The sequence below is a fragment of the Pezoporus wallicus genome, unplaced genomic scaffold, assembly GCF_028554395.1.
Source record: "Pezoporus wallicus isolate ANWC-B61680 ecotype Strahan unplaced genomic scaffold, APGP_CSIRO_Pwel_v1 contig_6354, whole genome shotgun sequence".
Classification (NCBI taxonomy): Eukaryota; Metazoa; Chordata; class Aves; order Psittaciformes; family Psittacidae; genus Pezoporus; species Pezoporus wallicus.
The window spans coordinates 3270963-3292833 of NW_026638688.1; the positions used below are offsets into that span (position 1 = coordinate 3270963).

General features: G+C 52.8%; 1 protein-coding gene and 1 long non-coding RNA gene across 4 annotated transcripts; one reads left to right on the forward strand and one right to left on the reverse strand.

Annotated features, from left to right (window-relative positions):
- Positions 1-4535: 4535 nt before the first annotated feature.
- LOC130600625 (uncharacterized) lies at positions 4536-15186 on the reverse strand. Of its 2 annotated transcripts, none has more exons than XR_008972498.1 (5): positions 15117-15186; positions 14216-14341; positions 9446-9541; positions 7011-7162; positions 4536-5050 (listed from the first exon to the last, which is right to left on the reverse strand). It is a non-coding gene; the product is annotated as an uncharacterized LOC130600625 (long non-coding RNA). The 2 variants fall into 2 exon arrangements; XR_008972497.1 differs by lacking the exon at positions 15117-15186 and having other exon boundaries at positions 4536-4816; positions 4913-5050; positions 14216-14344.
- Positions 15187-17035: 1849 nt separating this feature from the next.
- On the forward strand, positions 17036-18509 carry HAND1 (heart and neural crest derivatives expressed 1). Of its 2 annotated transcripts, none has more exons than XM_057412099.1 (2): positions 17036-17900; positions 18339-18509. In XM_057412099.1, exons 1-2 carry the CDS (start codon positions 17400-17402, stop codon positions 18435-18437), a joined length of 600 nt encoding a protein of 199 aa, XP_057268082.1. In that variant the 5' UTR covers positions 17036-17399; the 3' UTR covers positions 18438-18509. The 2 variants fall into 2 exon arrangements, with proteins under 2 accessions (XP_057268082.1, XP_057268081.1); XM_057412098.1 differs by having other exon boundaries at positions 17043-17900; positions 18336-18509.
- The last annotated feature ends 3362 nt before the right edge of the window (positions 18510-21871 follow it).

The window sequence follows — 21871 nt, forward strand, 5'->3', positions numbered from 1 at the left end:
ATTAGCATCCCTCTCCTCTCCAGCCATCCAACACAGCTTAACCCTTTCATCCATGCGTCTCCAAAGCTTTGGGGTCCCTGGGGGATGCTGTTGTTGGGCTGGTGCCACTGTGGGGATGGTTTCCTCACACTCCTCTCACCGGAGCAGTGTCCTTGGCACAGTAGCAGCCATGGAGCTGGTGTATGGCTCCAGGCGAGCTGTCAGTCCCGTGCCTGGCGGCTCGTTTGTTCACCTCCGGGCAGCCCGATGACAGCGCTTCCCTTTACTACCAGCTGCAAAAACCTGGCAGCTGATTTAGGAGAGCTCCCGGGGCCCAAAATGTAAACCGTTTTTCACCAGGAATGTATAAGCAAGCCATAAAATAAGGGATTTGAGTCTGGTCACATGGGACAAAGCCTCCCATAAAACTGAAGCATTGATCTGTATTTTAGTGAGCAGCTTCGAAACTGCCCAGATGATTGAAGACCTGAGCTTTAACAAACTCTGTAATCTCCCACCATACATCTGAAGTGGCATGTTTGAAGTCTGAGGACGAGTTATTTATATGATTTGTATAATACATGGTGAAAGGACATTAGCCACAGCTCAAGCACCGGTGATGGGTACTGCTGCCAGAGGGATGTAGTCGCTCCATGTCAGTGCTGCCCTGCACATTGGTACTCATGTGTGATAGATGAGGTGACCCTAAACTGCAGGATCTGGCCATGCTACTGCACAGCAATGCTGTCCTGGCTGCCCTGTGCCATCTGTAGCTTCTGGTCAGGGAGTTGTGGCCATCTCCTGCCTTCCTGGCATGTGTCACCCCCTTCCCACTAGGTCACCCCCTCTCAATGTCTGTCATTCCCTTAATGATGTCTGTCACCCTCTTCCTAGAAACCTGCTCCTCTTATGTGTCATGCTCTTCCAAGCATCTTTACAGCCACCATGGTGGTGTGTGTCACCTCCCTCCCAGCATATGTCACCCCCATCCTGGTGTTTATCACCTCATTCCCAGTGTGTCATCCCTTCCTGACATGCATCACACCTTTCCCAGCATATGTCACCCATTTCCAGCGTGTCACCCACTTTCTGGGATGGATCACCCTGCTCCTGGTGTGTGTCTCCCTGCTCATGGAGGAGCAGAGGAAGCCATGTGGGGAAGAAACCCACTGCCACCCTTTCATTTCCATGACCAATAGGAAATTTGTTTGAGAAGTGTATTTTCACTATAAAAAGTGTAAATCTGGGGATAAACAACATTACTTATAAATTCCAATCAAATCCTGGTGAGGCCAGAGGGGTGTCTGGGATATGGGCTGAGAAAGGCCAAGTGCCATTTAAAACCATGACTTGCTTTTCCATGCCTGGGAGATGTTTCCTTTCAGCCCTAACTTCACTTACCTTGGACTTCAAGGGGTTAAGCAAAATATAGTTAGAAGCTGGAAAGTGTCTCGTCCAAACCCAAAACAAAGCAGGACAATTGGGGTCACCTAAAGCGTATCACAACCTTTAGATGAAGTTTCTCAGTAGCTTTACTGCCCCAAAATCTCCATGGTTCCCTATTTTATATATATACGCATTTTGGGGACAGCTGTGAAACCCAAACCACCCGGTGCTCGGCACTTCCAAAAATCCAATTTTCCCATTTCCTGCTTGTCTCTCTTGGAACATCAACTAATCACAATAGTTTCCCATGGAGGTTATCATCCAACCAACCAATAACCCCTGGAAAACCCCACAAGCTCCCTACCATGCAAGCCACAGCCAGTGCTGGTGCAGCATTCTGGGTTCAACCCTCCTTTCCCCCTGCAGGCTTCATGGATAGGTGGAAAACAGTGCAACATTCATCCTTCAGAGAGCATTCTGTGTCTCCCAGCACTGGGCTCCCGTGCCCTTGGCAGGACGATGAGAGGTGTGATTACTAAATCCCTTGCCCACTTAAGGCAGGCTCGGAGCTCCAGCCCACAGCGAGGCATATTTGAAATGCTTTGGGCCAGATTCCTGTGCTGTGCAAGCTTTCCAAAGGTGACCCAGGAACACCCCCCCTCCCTAAAATAGCCCCTGGCCATGACACTGAACTCATGCTATTGCTGGGGTCCTTGGGGTGGGCACTGTTATGCCTTTGGGAGCACTGGGATGGGGAGGACACGGGGGACAGGGTCTGCTTTGTCTCATAGAAGCAACCCCGAGCAGAAGAACCAGGGTGGGACATCCAGGGCTTTGGGATGTACAGCTCCATTTGGGAGCTGTACACCATGGTCCAGGCATGGAGGGGTCTGGGGGAGCCACTATGATCCCTGTGGGGTGCATTGCTCCCATCCAACCAATGCTGCTGGAAAGGAAGCAAGGGAACACTTATAAGAGGGCTTAAGTGTACAAACCTGATAAGGGATTAGGAGGGTTATTTCTCACTCTCTTCCCAGTTACCAGATAGGACAGGACTGGGGCTGCTGGTGAGGGGGCCAAGCTGTGGGGTGGGCTGGGGGCAGAGCCCCCAGTGCTTTCATCAGGGGGGAAACCACATTAAATGTCCAAGGTTTCACCACATGGGGAAATTATTAGGGCAGCTTTTTGGCAGGGGTCAGAGCGTCACTTTAATAGCCCTGGCTTTAATGAGTGAGCGTGTGTGTGTTGTTGATGGCTGTGAAGTTCCCTAAACCAAGGGAAATCACTTTGGTTACCTGCTTCACTTCCATGGACTGGCACAATCAGCATCTGGAAAGGACTGAGCCCACCTCTTCATCTGTCCCGATAACCAAAACTCCTCTCAGTGACTCACTGCTTGACCAGAGTTAAGGATCAAACCTCATCTTGCAGGGAAATAAGACAAATCAGCTTTGAACCCTCCTTACAGCCAGCTATGGGGCAGGTTTTACACCAAACCTGCCAGAGTTCTCCGACTGTGTGAAAAATCAACTTTCGTTCAAAAAACATACATTTTAAAAGCTTTAAATGTATCACTTAAAAAGGGGTGTGTGTGTGTGTGTGTGTGTAAATAATTCTAAGTCAGTCCCAGGAGCTTTGCTTGCCTGACTCACGATTAGGGGTTTTATATTATATATATCTATATATATCACATCAGAAAATACTGTAAAACCCACTTTCAAAGCCTCAGAGGACCTCGGCCTCCTCCGAGTATTCAAAAGCATCAATTACATGAACATTACGGGCAGGATAGTTTGTACGAACCCTGTTAAAAAGTCAACCTGAGACCTGTGCCTCTCAATCCCCTCGCTGCCCCCAGGGCTGGAACTGATTTCTACCTGGGCTTTGGCACTAGGAAATGTTTCACTTGAAAAAATGTTGAAAAGCATTAAAAGCAGCCCGTATGCACTATTATTGAGAAAATCCCACACAGATGGGCTGCATTGAACCCCCAGCAATTATTTTCTGCCTTTCTCGTGAGCTAATGAGATGATCAGAAGTCCCCGGCGGCCTTCTTTTGCCTGCAGACCTGTGCATCAGCCTCCTCCTCTGCAGTGTGGGGCTGGCACGAGCCCCTTTGCCAGCCATGGTGCTCCACTGAGAAAGCAGCAAAGGAAAACTCTTGGGGTTTATGGCTTTTTTAGTTCTGAACATGTTTTGCTGTACCTGCACATCAAGGACCCACAGGCTGTCCTATGGCAAACCCATGGATGAACAGGGGTAGCCAAAAGGAGAAAAACAATCATTTTATCCCATATTAAATTGGATTTGACATTATGCTGCCAATAGGGACCCTTTTGCCTCTATTGCTGAGCATGGGATGCGGGTGTTAAGCTGGGTCAGGGCACAGCATTGTCTCCCATCACTCCCCCCAGCATTTCCCCACAGCTCTAGCAGCAATGGGGAGCCCTGTTCAGGCCAGACTACCCGTTGTTTACATCCCCCGGTGCCTCTGTGCCGCTGGGAGCCCTGCACGCAGCCGGGCGGGATGCACACTCACCCCTCTGGCATGAGCAGAGCAGAAGGTGGCTGAGCTCTGCGCCCTTATCAGCACCAGAGCCCTCATTACTGTCCAGTCTAATACTGCAGGCTTGGCCTGTACCTTACGGGCCTGATTCCCTTAGACAGAAGCTGTTATTGTCCAGATGAGGGGTTTGAAGTCTTGCAAACACAAACCTATCCTCAAAGGGAATTTCTTTCGCTGACACTTCCCGAGACAAAGAAACAATTCCTGCCTGTGCTTTCTGCAGATGGATCTGGCCTTTTTTCCTCTCCTCCTCTGGATATTTGCAGGGTTGCCTGCTTCTGCTTTCAGTAAGGAAGGGATTGGGGTGACCACCTCAGTGTGGGGCAGGAGGGGAGACCCCGCTGCATCCCATTTTACCACTGTGCTGGGATCTGCTTTACCAACACTATTCACACAGGTCTGGGCTGGATGGGGGTCTGGGCAGTTGCTTGCCAGCCCTTTCCCAAAATCTCCATTTATAACTGGGAAACAGCTGGATCATTCCTTAGTGCCCATTGCTTTCCTCCAGCACGATATGAGGCTCCTGCTCCAGCTGGGCTTGGCCAAGCAAAGCAGCAATGGGAAATCCCATGGCCTTTCTGCACTGTAAGCTCATCATATTGTACCTTGTTAATGGTGCACGAGGCAAGAGCCAGCTCCTCGCTCACCGAGCCCAGAGCAAGGCTCCTGCTGCCCACACTAGGATAAGAGCAGGCTCTTGTTCGCCAGTGGAAACGGCATCTTGAAGAAGTAATCTGATCAGATGCAACTAGTTATTATAGTGGACTCGGTGACTTTAATGAGCTCCTGCACAGACTGGATTACCGCGGTCACTCATCCATAGTTCATTAGGGCTTCAGAAAGGGGATCCACGAGCACTCATGAAATACGACCTCCTAATCTCACCTAAAGCAGGAGAAGCCTGGCTATAAAGAAAACACCTTTTAAAGAGCCCACAGAGTGAATAAATCTCCCTCGTGCTAAAAGGCAACGAAAGCGGACCTGTGAGGGGAGGGGATCTGCTCATGGGATGCGTTTTCCGTGTGCGCAGTTAAAAGAGTCCTCACTTGGCTGGAGGAGCAGAGGTCCTTCTGGTTCTCATTGATCCAAAATATCTGTCTAATGGTTTTCTTGGGGTTCCTGGGGAAAAGGAATGAATGCTGGTTGGGTGGAGGAATGAGGTGGACAGTTCTGCTGTCCCCCTGGACTGCAGTGGGCAGAGAGCCAGAGGAGAAAAGTCTGCCCATCCTGGAGGGATGCCCAGTTTGTGTGTCCCAAATGCAAGGCTGGAAACATCATTTATGGGCCAGCTGGTACCCATGCCCCTGAGCCTATCCCCAGCTGATCCCTTTCCCAGGAAGAAGGGCAGGTTTGGCATCACCCCAGGTATCTGCTCACAAGAACAGATCACCAGGGTAAGGATGCTCCTCTGAGCATGGCACATCACCTGGTACCACTGTGGTAACATCCCTATGAATGGAGGAGAAAACAGAGCTCCAGAGAACGTGGGGACAGGGATCCCATTTGCACAATGCGAAAACCATTAACTGGGAAACCCACCTCACTCCATGGGCAAAGGAGGTTGGCATGGCAGCAGCGATGCCGGTATGGACGGATGCAGAACTTCACAAGCAGGATACTCAAAAAGAAAACCTGAGAAGATTCCTTGTCCACTACAAACCACCCCAGCCCTTATCAGGGAGAGCATTCAGCAAGCGATTAACTGAAGACTTCATTAATACTGCTGCAGCTGGGACAGCTCAGGGGCTTAACCTGAAGCATGTGCTCCACTGGCTGAGGGTCTTAATGCACTTAGTGAACATCTGGATACAGCCCGCCCCTTCCAGACCTTTCTTCTCTCCATGGGCAATCAGGTTATCTGGAGGGGAAGGAAGCCTGAAAGCTGACTCTGTCCTTCAGGGCCGCTCTCATTCCTCAGCAGCCCTGGGGGACGATTTGGCAGACAGGAGCATCACAAGGAATGTCCTGTGATGGACAGCTCTTAACGGGACACCTCTGCATGTACCCCTCTGCAGAGTGACCACAGATTCAGACCCCAGCCCATCCTCAGCAGCCTCTTGGCGTGGAGCAGTGATGCTGAGGTTGAAGGATGCTGCTTCCCCTCCAGACACCTCCGCGCAGGCACGGGTACCTCTGGACACGCAGGCTCTGCAGACTCCAAGCGCCGAGAAATGTTTGACAGAGCAGCGTACATATTCCAAACACTGTTTGATTCATGTTTTAAAGTCCCACTTGCAAGCATACTTCCCCAGCTCAGGCATCAATCACTGCAAATATGTTCTTATAAACAAAGCAATACAGACTGACTGTCTCTTCCACCCCTTACCATGTGCAGGTCACTGGGCAGCACCCTGAGGAGAGGCACTTCCCAGTACATCTGAGCCTCCCTGGAAGATACTAGCACAGGTAGCTAGGAATAAGCAGCAGGAAACCCCTCACTGGTGGCACAGTACCACCTAAGGGCATGGATCCCAAAGATAGATGAATCCCTCATCGCTGTGCTGAGGATGACTTGCTCCTGCTGCACAGCTAGAAGAAGGTTACCCTTGGATGGAAGGGTGTCCATCCTTGAGGTGACCAGGCATCCCACTGGATCCTCATCTCCATCACTCCATGTCCCCCCAAACACACATCCCTGCCAGAACAGTCAGGGATGACGGATGCCGTAGTCAGGACAGAGCATTTCCCAGTACCCAGAGTTCCTGCATGCAGCTGCACACTTAGAAGGGCAACAAGAGCAGATGCCTGATTGCATTTTGTGTTTTAACCCTGAATGTCTCATTATCACACCTAATACCTACAAAAGAACCCCCTCCTCAGCACTGGGGACCTGCTGCATGTGGTATGGGCATGGGCAGGTCATGGTTGACTGCTCCCCATCATCACTACACTGTCACCACCGATGATACCCTGCCTGTGCTGCCTGAAGGAGCATAGGGTTGTGCTAGGACAAGGCTGTACGTGCTTCCACTACCATGAACATCCCAGACCCTACAAGCCCCAGCCCTTGTCACCATATAGGGCACACACAGCTATGGGGCCACCCCTGCTGCCAGACAGGCACCCCAAGAGTCCTTACAGGAGCAGTGAGACACGATGAGGATGGTGACAGAAATGTCTGCTCCAGACTCATGGGTTATGGAGACTTTCTGAAGCAAACTTCCTTTCCTTATGACGCTCCAGCACAGCGCAGGATCCTGCTGATGGGCAGCTCTCGTGCTCCTCATCCCTCTGTTTAGGAAAATTAAATAGGAAAGAATCCAGCAGCAGCGCTTTCCTCCCACTGCACAAGATGGATCAGAGCTTGCCACTGCAGGTAAACTGTCCCACTGTGATCCAACCCAGTGCTTTGTCCTGAAATGCTCCACTACAGCGAAATAAATGACTCCTCTGGAGCAGGGTGACACATTCCAGCCCCAGACAGTGACACTGACAGATGCAATCATCCTGCGAGGTTTAATGGGAACATGGCACTGGCAATAGGAAATTTATGAGGAATTTGGGAGAGGAGAAGGAAAACCAACAGCATTTGCTGGTGTGGGAGGGAGGAAGGTCCCGATGGGGCAGCATTGTGGGTGACTTGGTGGCAGAGGCCTGGCTGCAGGGAGGGAACAGCACCATAGTGGGACTAAAAAGGAGTCCTGGCTCTGTCACCCATGAACAAATGATCAAGAGGTGACATCGTGGCCATCTGCATGGGAAATGATCATCCCTGTGGTCCCAGCATGACTCCCATCCTGCTGCTGAGCACACAGAGCTGCTTTTCCAGAGCAGCAGCATTGCATCCCTGGGTTTGAGCATGCTCAAGTGCTCTCAGGTCAATGCCACGAATCCATGGCACCGAACACATCCAGCAATTGGTGGATGGGGCTTGGAGCAACCTGCTCTAGTGGAAGGTGTCCCTGCCTGTGACAGGGGGCTGGAACTGGATGAACTTTAAGGTCCCTTCCAACCCAAACCAGTCTGGGATTTTAAGTGGCTCAGGCTCATACAGCTGGGGCTGAGCACCAGCCTGCTCACTGCACAAGCTCCCCATTCCAGCTGGAGCACTAAGGCAATGGACTGTTTGGACACATACTCCAGGTTTTCCTCCCCAGCTCTTGCCCTGCATCCCTGTCAGCAGGACGGAGAGGCTCTATCAGTCTACATCTTGCCTGAGCCAGCCCGGCACCAGCCCTGATGGCCTGAGATATCAGCAAGTGGCTCAGCCACAGAGCTCCAGGGGGACAATTAGAGAGGAGACAGCTCCTGCTGCACCCAGCTGCCTTCCCAGGGCTGGGGGCCTGCCGGGATGCTCGGGGGGCTGCACTGCTTTGGGGTATTTCCCCATAGAGGGGCAAGGAAGGCAGCCCTGCCACAGGTCCTGCGTCTTACAAGGCACCACTGCGAGGGCAGGAGAGGGGGAAAAAATGCCTCAGTGCTGCAGGGAGATTTACAGGGCTTGTTATCAGCACAGGAAGAGCCAGAGCTTAGGGGCAAACAGGAGATGCTTTGCCTATTGCGGTATTTTTTCCTACCGTGCTCTGGCCCCGTGTGAAGTCAGGCAGCACGCTCAGCTCCACTTCTCGCTTGCCAGCAAGCTTCATGTGAGCCCTTTCGCTTCATGCCTCTGCTCACTGAGCCCAGAGCAACTCTGTGCATTAGAAGAAGCAGTTCACGTTTAAGTGCAGTGCCCATAAGTGCAGCAGAGCCACTGGCGTGGCCACACGTTAAAGCCCAGCTTGCTCAGATCTCCACATCCAAAGCATTTGGGTCTCAGCAGCTGCTTTTAACTGGGAATGTGGTTTGTAACCACAGCCAGGACCAAGAGAAGGGTGGTTACAGGGATTCTGTGAGTCTTCCCTGTCCCACTGCCCACCTGCATCTCACACCAGCATCACCACATTACCCATGGGTCAGAACCTGGGGTTTATATCCATGAGATCTCCAGGATGTGGGCAGCTTGGGAATGGAAGTTTTATTCCTGGTGAGAAGGGATGCTCCCTGAGGGTCATGCTTTGTGCTCATTTAAACCCCCTGCAAATACATGGGGGAGCACAAGGTGATAGGGATACAGGAGGTACATTCACTCGCTATGGATGTGTCTGAGAGAGGGGGAAAAACGACTTCCTCATCCCATATATTAAACAATAACGTCCACGTGAAGGAAAGCAAAGTCTGAGTGAGTGAAATGTGCCCACAAATGCCTTTATCAGGCAGAATCAGAGAAAGATCAGCTGCGGCGCGGGAAGCGAGCGCGCTGCTCACAGGAGACCCAGCCCATCTAGGGTTTCGGCTCTGGTTAATGACACTGCAAATTAAGCCTGTCATCTTTAGACATGACGTTTCTTGCCGGTTTGGCTCAAGAAAACCACCACCACCCTCTCAAATGGTGGTTTCACAGCAGCGTGGCCCCTTCCCTCCCTGTCCTGTCCTGAGGAAAACCATGGCAAGGAGCAGCGCGCATCCAGAAGGATTCCAGTTCCCCTTATAAAGGCAGGTTCATGTAAATCTATAAGTAATAACAATTTTTACCTGATTTCATAGATGTTGAGCTGATCAGCCTGGGAGGGTCTCACTGAGCCTGCATAATGGGGGCAGCTGCATGTCGAAAATCCATTGCAGAAGACCCTGGGATAGAAATAATTGTCCTTAAATCACAGTCTGATGATGCCACTAGCAGAAAAAGCAGCACCATATATATAGACACAGCATATAAGTACACAACATATATATGCTCAATATATATATACACACAACATATATGTTGTGCATATATATACAATATATACTATATATAAAATATAAATAAATAAATAAATATATAAAAAAACATGTGATGATTGCTGGTGTGCCTATCACTGGCCGAGGAATTACTGAGATTTTTCCTTCTGTATTTTAGGGTAACATGGAGCCAATGAAAAATAAAAGGGCTTTATGAAGCTCTTGATGCTGCGTTGGGGAAGAGTTTTTGCTTGTCATAGGGTGAGTGTCCTCATCTCCAATGGGATGGGCTCCTTTGAGAGCCCATAGGAGCACTGGGGACACTCAGAGCAGGGATGAACACTGCTCCAAAATCTCTCCCTGCCAGAACACACCTTTACAAACCTTCATCCAGATGGAAAATACACCACGCTGAAGTTGGAGATGCTTCACCGTCTGAGACAACCAGGATTTGTCCTGCAAAACATCCCTGGAGTTGCTCCATCACCAGCACTGCAGGCAGGTTTTGCCACATTTCTAAGGGAGTTCTTGAATTTATGGTGTAAAACAACCCCTTTTTGTCCAAACGAGATGCTTCCTGCAGAAATGGCTGGTTTGGGTTGGGTGCTTTTTACTTTGATGGCTTCTCAAAGGGCAGAACATGTTCACACGAAGTTGCTCCAAATGTTTCCAAGCAAAGTCTTAGAGAAAACTGGAGTTTCACTTAAGTGTGTTTTAATGGGGAAGGCTTGTTTTTCCTTTATGTTCACTGCTCTGCTTGGGAAACAGGGAGCCAAGAGCAGAAATGTCTTCAGCTCAAAGCAAACTATTTTGTTTCAGTTTTGAGGACTGGGGTGGGATCGGCATTTTTATGGGAGAAATGTGTTTTTCCTTCCAAAAGGCTCCATTTTAAAAGTTTTCTACACCAGAGGATGTTAGGAGGAGTTGCGTATTGATGTATGATAAATAAAGTCATTATTCTCTGGCAGTCTGGATTCACATTTCACAGCACATCCATATCCCATGACTCCCTGAAAGCCAGCTCCATGGCCCACACTGACAATACGACACCCCATGCATTTGAGCCTTTTCCCCCTCAAACATCCCCCTCACCATTCTATGCCCATAGGTCCCCAGTGGTACCAATGCACTGGGTGCTGGATCCCAGCTTGGGATAGGGGAAACCCAGCCCTTGGGAGGCAAATTTCCATCCTGAACCCAAACTAGAGGCTGTTAGGATGATGGGAGCGAGACTGGGGCAGCTTTTATAAATAATAATTTCAAGAAAAAGTTGTTTTCTTGCCCCAAACCACCCATACTTGGATACAAGGCCAGGGGAGGGAAGGCACAGAGGGTGTCCCCAGCACAACATGGGGCTGGCAGCTCTACAATGCATTTGAGATGGTGTATTTTGGGAGCACATTCCAGTGCTGGGATGGCGGCTCCAGCAGAGCCCAGCCACCCTCCCAGGCTACACTGTGTTCCCCATATAACACCCCCATACAACACTAGCTTCCATGGGCTGTGCTTATAAAAGCTGGTGTGGCTGGATACAGCCCATGGCCAGCAGCAGCTTTGTGTGAGATGTTGTTTTTAATGAAAGAATCAGATTTCCAGGATTCCCCCTTTATCTCCCTGTTTGCTTGGCTTTTTGTTTTTGGTGGGGGCATAAAGCAAAACCCAAGGAAATAATAGAAATAACTGACCCAAAACTTGCATTCCAAAAATGAGGCTATTTGCAGCCCCAGTCTGATCCCAGGCTGCCCTCTTGCTTCTGCCACCTTCCACTTATAAAAGCACGAAAAAAGCACTAAAATGGTTTAAAACCTCCAGCCCCCAAATAATTTTCAGTTGCAGACCCAAAAAAAATCTTAACAGATGGCTGTTAATTTTAAAACCCACCTCAATTTGCAAAGAACAAACCCAACCTTGATAAAACCATCTTGCAACTCTCTATAACCTGGTGGCCAATCCAGTGGCTGCATGAACCTCTTGGGATGCAGCGAGGAGAACCTAAGGAATACCAGCCCTTGGGAACAGAGTAGTTCCTGCACACAGGGGGAGAGAAGTCTTGGGATTTTGGAGAGCTGGGGATAACAGTATAGTGAGGCACCATTAATTGTCCTCATTCTCCTACCCTAGAAGTGCTGGGAAGGCAGAACCGAACACAGCACAAGGCACTGTGCAATGAGAAGTGAAAACTTCTTCCAAAAACTTACAAAGTGAATAAAACCCCCCAGGTAGATCCACAGGGAGAGGAGGGCAGGAAGTATGGATACTGGGACATGGTCACACCATAGGGAAGGATGCTGCTCTCTGGCTGCTCCCCAGGGCCAGCACTCTGCATTGAGCCGGCAGCACAGTGGAGCCTTATTAGAGCATCCCCAAAGAGTTTGGTGGCCTGGACCACCATCACCAGCTTTCTCCCATGGCAAAGCCAATTACCTGCAATGCACACATCACTGTGCAAGACGCAAGGAGCCAGGTCAGTCCCTATGCCAAGAGGGGGACAAAGACACATCTCACCTCACAACCCACCTCTCCTTTTCCCACTGGCACATTGAGATGACCTGAACCTGCACCCACAAAGGGGAAGTTGGAAGCATTGGTCCCAGACCTACCCCATCCAGAGCCAGCAGTTTGTCTCCAGCTATGCCCCAAACCAGATGCTTTAGACAACGCCAGGAACTGCCTTAATAAGCGCTTATGCAATCCTTCTCACGCGGAGGAAATGTCTTTCCCAATCCCCAGCCATTAGCAGTTGGCTGATGCCCTGGAGCGGGACATTTTAGAGCCCTTGTAAATTTGCTTCAGGAGTGGAAAGTGGACGGAGCAGGGGAAGGTGCTGGTTTTTGTCAGGGAGCTCTTCTCTGCTTCTCCCCATGCATGGAGAGCTGCCACCATGGGTCAGTACTTAAACCACAAGTCAAGGCATCAGGGAATGACGGTGGCATCTCCTGCCCCCCAGCCACAGGGCTTTGGGGGGGGGTCAGTGTTGGTCTCAGCAGGGAATCTGAGTGGGGAAAGAAGAGGCTTTAGGGCAGAAGCATCACTCCTGCATCAGTGCAATAAAGATGTCAACTGGGGCTCTCCATACACATGCATCATCTACGCTGCCAGTCAGAGCTCACAGACTCATTTCTTCCATCATCTTCAATTATGTGTCCATGATGGGTATCATAGATACTCCCTTCATGGCAGGTACAGCCTCCTTCTGCTTAGCCTCCTTCTGCTCATTTCTATGGCAATTAGATGAAGGAACAGCACTGTTTCAAACAGGGCACCCCCACCACCTTGGAGCAACGGTTCTAGGGCTGGTTCCAGGGGTGAGGCTGCTGTTCCTTCCTTTTGCCTATTGCTTGCATCCAAACCTAATTGCACATTGACATAGGCTGTCTTTGGGGAGCCCCGCTCCGCTCCACCAGCACAATGAGCCCTTGTTGATCCAGCCCCAGCAGTTTTGCAGGTTAATTTATGGCCGCCACACCCCATTAGCGGCAATAAACGTGGAGCCCGGTTTTGCCCCAATTATGAGTTACGGTTTTTCAAATAAATACATTTTTTCCTATAAACCAGCGCTCTGTTTAGTTTGAATGTTCCTCACAGGCACATCCATCTACATAAAATACACAGGAGAGGAAGCCGAGCTGTGACTTTGCTCTGATGACATAAAAACTCTGGTAAACACAGTGTCATTTGCAGCACCAGCAAAGAGAGAGCACCAAAAATAACCAGTGAGTGCCTGGCTCATCCCTGCATGAAAAAATTAATGCTTTCTTTCCATAAAGCTTTGTTTCCTTTTTGATTTATCCAGGCAGGGCAATGGCTGTTTGGCCATAAATAGGTTGTTTTTCTTGAGAGGCAATGGTTGCAATCATCCGTTGTGTCGCCGGAGGGGCGGCACGGGAGTTGTATGTCCAGTGATGCTGTGGATTGACGGGGAGAATAGGAGCATCAGGGCTCAGCACACCATGGGTACCCATCCACCCCAATTCCTTCTGTTTCTTTGGAAGGGCTTTAACAGCCTGGACACCATGGGGTGTTGCTTGTGTGATGTTGTAGGATCAAGGACCAGTGATGTACTTTGGGGGGACCCAGGTGGGATTTCCCCTGCATCACAAAGGTCCTCGTGCTCTGACAAGACTTACACTGGCACAAGACACATGTGGCAAGACATCCAGGAGGAGGGATGTCCTGAATGGGCTTTTACAGCTCTGATGCTCATAGCCCAGCCTTGGCCATGACCCTAGGGCTGGGCTCACTGCTGATCCAACTGACCTGATATCCCTTCTGCATGTTCTCTCGCTCCTCACATCACCACAGTGAAAATAATCTCCCCTGAGCAGCCCCACGCATGATGCTGACCCCACAGACCTCCCATCAAAGCAGACTGCTCATGCCTCAGTTTCCCAAGGCTTTTTGCAACCATTCCCCCAGGCATCCGGGATCAGAACTGTTAGGAAGGTGCTGAGTGATTATTATTGCATTATTTCGGGCGAGTGCTATAAATACCCAGGGGCACCTTTAGACACAACCCAGCTGCCCGGGGGAGCTGGCTTAGCTTCTGCTGTTGGAGGGGGGGATCGCAGGGTATAGAGGTACCTCTGAGCATAACCTGGTGGGGTACCCAATGGGGTACCATGGGGTATTGGGACTGGGACCTTCCTGGCTGTACCCTGTGGTGGAGCCTGCGGAGGGGGGATGCGGGTGCAGGAAGGTGCCGGGATGCTGCAGGGAAGACAAGGAGAATATTTTACGGGGCTGCAATGTAAACAGAGCTGGAGCAGAGCCCCTTTTTATGAAGTCCCTGTCCTGCCAGGGCATCTGCCAAGGCACTGATTTACGCTCCTATTTAGATAAGGGAGCCGGGGCGGGAGGGAGCAGAGCTGGCGTCAAAGTCACAGGACACCCTGGGCTGCCGGGCACTGATAAGGAGGTAGCTGAGGGGCTGGGGCCAAAACCATGGCCCCATCCCAGGGCAGGGGATGGATGTGGATCCATCCTACTGGGATTGGGGTGCAGGAGGGTGCAGAGACCCGGGGTAGTCTCACCCCCCAACATGTGGCACTGACACCCCTGTCACCATCATCAAGGGTCAGGAAATCTTTCCCTGGGAAGGCTTTGAAGGAAAACAGGTGGAGAGAAACGTGGTTCCTCCCGCCCCACCAGCCATAAATCCCCTAATCCGAACCGCTTGGCGTTCCTCCCCCCTGCACAAGTAGGGAGAAGTGAAATTAAAGGAACTCACCAAAAGTTGGAGAAGTGCTAAATTTGGACGCCATGACCAAGGCAGCCTGGTTTGATTTAGAAGGTGCCGGCGTGAAAAGGGCTCTGGTTTTATTATTTTATTAAAACACGAAAGATTAGAATGATTTTCCAAGGGAAAATCAAGCCATGGGTCCCGCTATTTGCTCAGCTGAGCACTTCCAAGCTGTTCAGGGTCCAGGGACCTTGAAGGGTGGTGAATAAAGCAAGATAATGCCCGAGCTTGGGCTGTGCTTACCTGGCTCAAAGGCTGGAGGTGGCTCTGGTGCACAGCTCGAGGCGATGGCTCCAAACTGGACGTGGCTGTGCAATGCAGGGCTATGGGGAGGGAAGGGCTGTTTTGGGGGTGAGGGGGGTGTTTTGCAGGAATAGGGTTGGGTGGCACAGACACCAGCCTGGTGGTTCGGTGGAGCAGGGCTTATACAAGGATGAGAAGAGGTTCAGAGAAGAGCTTGGATAGCTGATGAGAGGCAGCAAGGCGCTGCAGGTGATGCTCTGCTTATATGGGGGGGTGAGGGATGAAGGAGGACCTCTGAACGGTCCCTTAGATAGGCAGTGGTCCCCACCAGCTTTAAGCTGGGCTCAGGGATCCCACCCAGCCATGGGTGTTTTGGAGGCAATCAGGGACACAACACCCTGCCCAAGGCCTGACTCTAACAAGAGTAATCACTAGCAAATGTTTGCAGGGCGCTTGTTTAAAGGGGGTGGGAAGGGGGGGGTGGGCTTTGCAGCAGCTAAGAACAAAGCAGGGGGGGGAGCAAGGTTGGCCAGATCCATTATGGCCGCTTCCCCCCCCCCCCCCCCCCAAGGCCCCTGGCTGCCGGAGACCCCCTTGCACCCTGCCCCTGCCCCCCCCCCGGCCTCCTGCCTTTGCAGCTCGCCTTGTAACAGCTAACGATGGAAAATCCGAGGCATTTAAGTGGCTCCCGAATCCGCCCGGGAACCGTGATTGAGAGAAGTCAAATAAAATTTGTCATCTTTAAAATGCAGGAGGACGTTAATGGTGTGTTAGCCCGGATGATTAATACAAGCGCCTGCAAACAACCCTCCAACGTTTCCACCCTCCGCTGCAAGATGAATCGCTGCAAAGCGCCGTTAATCGCTAACATACCTCGGGCCCGAAGCCCCTTCCTGCCCCGCCACGCTGTGATCGCCACCGCCGTGCCCAGTGTCCGCACTGGGAGTAATGGGAGTGAGAGCAGGGGTCGTTCCCAATGTCAACTGACAGAGCGGGGTCTGGGAGGCATCACCTCAGGGATCTGCATCCCATGGGTGCAGGGGCGAGTGGGATGTGCTGCCCATTGCAGGGCCCCACGCTGGGTTTGGGGCAGCATGAAGTACAAGACCCCAGCCCCGACGGGACCCCCTCCATCCCTTTGATGGCCAGGCTGGGACAGGGGATCACAGGGCAGGGCCCCAGTGCTCTGTTGTAAGTGTATTTGTGTGTGTGGACAGTATAATCTCTATATATTTATGTATGCATGTGCAGTGTCTGCGCATGGCTGTATAGTATACGTGTGTGTTTATATGCCATACATCCAACATGTGTGTGAGCATGCACAGCATGTGTGTGCATGTAATATAAGTATGATGACATTGTGTGTGTACGGTATGTGTGCTGCTGGTGGGTGTACGTAATATATACGGGTGCAGTTAAGTGCATGTGTGCAACCTATTTGTGGTGTGTGTGTGTACAGCACAGACAGGAGTACAGTGTGGGCTCATGTCTATGTTTATGGGATGTGCAGGCAACATCCAGTGAGTCTGAGTAACATATGTGTGTGCTCTAAATGCATACGTGTCCTGTACACGCGTGTAGTGTGCATCTGTGTGCAGCACAGCATCCGCATGCACACAGGGCATGCATGGGCAATGTACCCCATGTGGAAGGAACACCCCCTGCCCTCACCCGGCCGTGCCCAGCCCGTGGTCTCCCCAGTGCCTTCTCCTGCCCCTCTCCTCCACCACCCATGAGGCTGCTCATGCCCGGCTCGGGGTGCTCCGAGCCTGCCGCGCTGCCCGAAAAGCGTGCCCTGGGAACGGGAAAGCGGAGGGGATGGAAGCGCGAGGGAGTGGGAATTGGGGTCCCCCCTCGGGTCGCTCCTCACCCCCTTCTCCTTGCAAGCAGGGAGCAAGCGGGGGGAAAGAGCGAACAGCGGAGGTGTGAGCCCAAATAAACCGACTCGACAGAGCGGCGCACGCCCCCTTCGCCGCCCGCTCCCCCCGGGGCCCCCGAGCATCCTCCCCTGCCCATTGGCTCCGCGGCGGGGGGGGGACCCGGCCCTATATAACGTCTGGGAGGCCTCAGAAGGGGTTAATAGGGGAAAAAAAAAAAGGAAAAAACCCACCCCAAAGAACCCAAAACCCCAAACCTCGTCCGCCTCAGCCCAAACCCCAAAGCTACCACCACCATCACCGCAGCCCCTCGCCGGAGCCGCCTCCCCGCTGCCCGCTCGGTGGGGAGCCCTTCCCGGCTATGGTGCGCTGCTGAGCGCGGCCCCCGGGGCCAGCGGGGCGGACCATGAACCTGGTAGGGGGCTACCAGCACCACCACCACCATCACCACCCCATGCTGCACGACCCCTTCCTCCTCGGGCCGGCGGCGCGGTGCCACCAGGAGCGAGCCTATTTCCCCGGCTGGGTGCTGAGCCCGGCCGAGGTGACCCCCGAGCTCCCGGGCCAGAGCCCGAGTTACGGCGCCGCCGAGTACGGCCCTGCCGGCCCGGGGCGGCTGGAGGCTCTCAGCGGTCGCCTGGGCCGGAGGAAAGGGGTCGGGGGACCCAAGAAAGAGCGGCGGAGGACGGAGAGCATCAACAGCGCCTTCGCCGAGCTCCGAGAGTGCATCCCCAACGTGCCCGCAGACACCAAACTATCCAAGATCAAGACCTTGCGCCTGGCCACCAGCTACATCGCCTACCTGATGGAGGTGCTGGCTAAGGACAGCCAGCCCGGGGACACCGAGGGCTTCAAAGCCGAGCTCAAGAAGGCCGACGGCAGGGAGAACAAGAGGAAAAGGGAGACGGTAAGAAGCGAGTCGGGACCCCGCTGCCCGGGGCTGGGAGCGGGCAAGGAAAGCCACGGGGCTGCGGGAAAAACGCCCTTCCCGGTCCCGCTGGAGCCCTTCTTTTTCCCATCTTAAAACCAAACACCCGCAGGAGGGAAAGCCCATCCCAGCTCCCGGCCGCTTTTCCCGAGGGATGAACCCCCGGTCCCTCCGTCCCCTCTCCCGGCCGCTTTCCAGGGAGGAGCGGGCGCATTCTGGGGCAAGGGCGGCCGCTTTTCCCCCGCCGCAGCGGGCGGGGTGCAGGGATGGGAACTCCAAAAACCTCCTGTTTTATCCTCGGGCTGGCAGGAACCGCGGGCTCGGCTGCAGCCCCGAGGCGGGCACAAGGTGCCCGGGCCCCCGCTCCCTCTGACCGCTCCTCTCTCCCCCTTCTCCCCGTCTCCTCTCCCGCAGCAGCCCGAGGTCTACTCGCAGCCTTTGGGCCACGGCGAGAAGAAGCTGAAGGGCCGGACGGGCTGGCCCCAGCAGGTCTGGGCCCTGGAACTGAACCCCTGAGGGCTTTCCCACGACGGCGCTCCCCGCTCGCCCCTCCATGTGCAATGCCGGAGAGAGCCCGGCCCGGCCCCCGGAGCCAGCCCGGGCCCTGTTGCCCCCGCCGAGGCCGATGCTCCGCGGGATACAAGCGACGGGCGCCCTGCGGGGCCGGATCCTGCCTGTCCCGTCGGCACCGGGGGCCGGCCGGGTTATTCCCTCCCTCGCCCCTTCCCCTGTTTGCAGTAATCGTTGCTCCTTCCCGCTGCCAGCAGCGATCGGCGGCTCCTGCCCCCCCTGGCCGGGCTGAAGCGGTTTAGTTCGTTTGCTGTTGTAAATAAGAGCCCCAAACCCTGTCCCCGTCCGCTGCCTGACCGACGTGTGGCTGCGGTGAAACTACCTAGAGGTGCATTTGGGAACACTCCTGTGCCGGGTTTTCTACCTCAGATCTGCATGACCACTTCCCGAGGGACCGAGCGCGCCGCACCACGTATTTAAAACGGAATAATTAACAAAACCATGAAATAAAATACAAACTCTATGCAAACAGCCTCGGCTCCGACCCCTGCGCCATCCCCGCCTGCTCAGATCCCGCTCTTTGCCGGGATAACGGATACTGAGGGATTAAGGACTCCCCTGAAATCAGTACCTTGCTATGGGGCCGATCCATGCGAGGGAATTCCCTCCCGTAGGATCCTTTGAGACTTGTTCATGCCGTGCTTGCTCACCCCAGGAGTTGGTGGGCTCTGTGAAGGGTACCCGCTCTTCGTTCCTGAGCACAAAACTGCCACTGCCTTACAACCCCTTTTTCTCCTCACCCTGGAGACCTGCTAGAGGGACCGGACTTGTATTTGGCATGGGGAAGGATGGCAGGATCAGGCCTTTACAGCGTCTGGATGGCGCGAGCACCGCAGAGCTGTGGAGCCCCTGTTTTAATGCTGCTGAGTGTAAAGAACCAGGGCTCGGCTCCCTTCCCAGCCCCGGCAGCTCCCGACTCCATTCTCACAGGGATCCCCTCTTAGCTGCTGCCTCAGCTGCATTTTGAAGGAGCAACATTCCCCCCTCACCATCAAACACATGGATACCACCAGCCTCAGACACACCAATGCTCACACAGCCCAAAGTCCTCTCTGTCACCTCTTAGGATTAAATCCTTAATAATGCTTAATGGTTAAAGATGAAACCTCATTCCTTTATTCTGTACACACTCAGCTCTGTTACCCAGCGTTTCCCAAACGCGGTCAGGGCCTGATCCTGCCTTGCCACACCGCTGGTCCCAGGAACACCAGGATAGACCCGGACACTCATCCAGCTGTTCAGGGCAAAGAGAAGCAGCACAGGGTTGGAAGGTTAATCCGAGGGCTCAGCAGGGAGCATTTACATTTTCTATTTGAATCCCAGCTTTTGTTTGCATCTAAAGGTATAGAAATAGTGATGCAACATCAGTAAATCACCGATAGATCCATCAATCTGTGTGTGTGGAGCCACACACACCAAAACCACAGCAGCTCACCAGTGGGGAAGCAGCTTGGGTTTTGTAGCCACTTTGTGTGTGTGTACAAATACAGACCGATGGACACATAAATGCTTTGCGATGCAATTAGAGTTCCTCGAACAATCAGGCTGCGGGAATCAGCCTCCTCGTGTTTGGCAGCTGCTGCACCGCTGCTTTCCCGATGTGTTTTTTGATCCCTTTGAATGAGGTGGAGATGAGGATGGACTGATTGCCTGAGTGCAGCAGTGCTGCACTGATGGAGTTTCAGTTTTGTTTGGGCTATAAGAAGCTCAGCATGGCACTGAAGCCATGAGTGGATTTAGAACAGGACATTCCTAAACCCAAATGCATTTAAAGGGGAAAAAAAGAAGGAAAAAATAAAATGCAGAAAATAAACCCCAAATATCCTACTTTGTGGCTGGGTTTCACGGTCCCTAAAAGTACTGGGCTTTTACAGGAAGGCTCCCAAGCCATCGCTAACACTAACCCAGCACACTGTAAATGTGTCCAGCACCAATCCTGGTTGCATGTGCCTGCATCCGTATGGCATCGGTTGGGGCTGCTCTCTTCAGATAAGAGAAAGGGTTAATGGGGGGACCTAGGATTTGCTCTTCTGCATGAGGCTGAGAGTTCTGCACAGAAGTCAGTGCCCTCAGTCCTGGCACACCACAAACATGGTTTGCAGCCTGCGGACCCTCCTCTATCTCACTGAGAACCTCTGGTGTTTTTTCCCTATGAGTTTCCAGCTTTCCTTCTGGAAAAGGGGCACCCTGCAGAGCCTGGCGATGCTCTGCCTGCATCCACTGGCTGCTGTTTTTCTTACCACGAGATTCTGGTGGTGGTACCTGCTGGTAAACTTCTGGGAAAGTCCACACCAGCCTCCCTCACTTCGTTGTGATTCTGGAAGGGAAAACACTCTGTTTCCATCTGCAGAGGGATTTCTTGCCCAGCAAGGGCATTTTCCTGCAAGACACCAGCTTAGCATTTTGGGATAGGATGGGTGAAAAAGAGCACTGAGAAATTCCTGTTCCCTGGGCTTTGCCGCTCCCCACACCCCATGCTTTAGAAGTGGTTTATCTGCAAGCAGTGAGCTCCATCCCTGCCTCATCTCTGAGGCTGGGAAGGGCGTTGATGCTGAGCTCAGAAGGTTAGGATGGGGTCACCCCTTCACCCCAAAGGGAAAGGAGCTGCAGGGGGGTGGGAGCTGTGCACAGGGACAGCTTCACTTCCTCAGGCAGCAAACCCGTGCAGCTGGGAGCTGCATCCCAGCAGCATGCCGGCAGGCAGAAGCAGGGCTCCCGGGACTTGCTGCATCGATCCTTAGTGGAAGAAGAACAGTTTGATCACCAGCTTTGAGGTTTTGGCCGTCTGAAAGCCTCACTCATCGCCAGGGGAGGTGGCTCAGCACACAGCTACAGCTCGACCCTGCCGTGAACTTGATGCTGTTGGGAAGCAGCGCACTCCCGGCATGCAGGATTCAGTCTGCAGTTGCCTGGATAGAAGCACACGCACACATAGATCGCTTGGCCCCTGGGCAGCATCATACGTGCCTTGTCCCCTGCCACTGGAATCCAGCTGTGAGGGTCCATGGAGGGGACCCTGCTGCCCTGCTTGGCCATCGGGCTCTTCCCACCCCTGGGGTTTACGTGCAAATAAATGTGTCCCCCCCCCCCCCCCTTTTTTTTTTCCCTTCCCTTCCCTTCCTGCCAAGCCCAGTCCCTGCTTCTTGTTGTTGTAGGTATTTATGGGCCTGTTTATCTGATCTCGGGGGAGCCTATTCTTATCTCGGGAGCAGCAAGGGAAGGGTTACACTGGACAGCTCGGTAGACAGAATGGAGCCAAATAAAATACCAATCTGCCAAAAAAAGAAGAAAAAAGAGGAAAAAAAAGAGAAAAAAGGGAAAGAAACACCCAACCCAGCCACCCGCTCAGAGGGCACCCACAGCAAACCTGCAAGGCTAGG

Bases quoted from the DNA above. Each gene is read 5' to 3' on its own strand.
- HAND1 (XM_057412098.1), top strand. From the start codon at position 17,400: ATGAACCTGGTAGGGGGCTACCAGCACCACCACCACCATCACCACCCC. The intron at 17,901-18,335 runs GTAAGAAGCGAG...CCTCTCCCGCAG, and splicing joins ACAAGAGGAAAAGGGAGACG to CAGCCCGAGGTCTACTCGCA.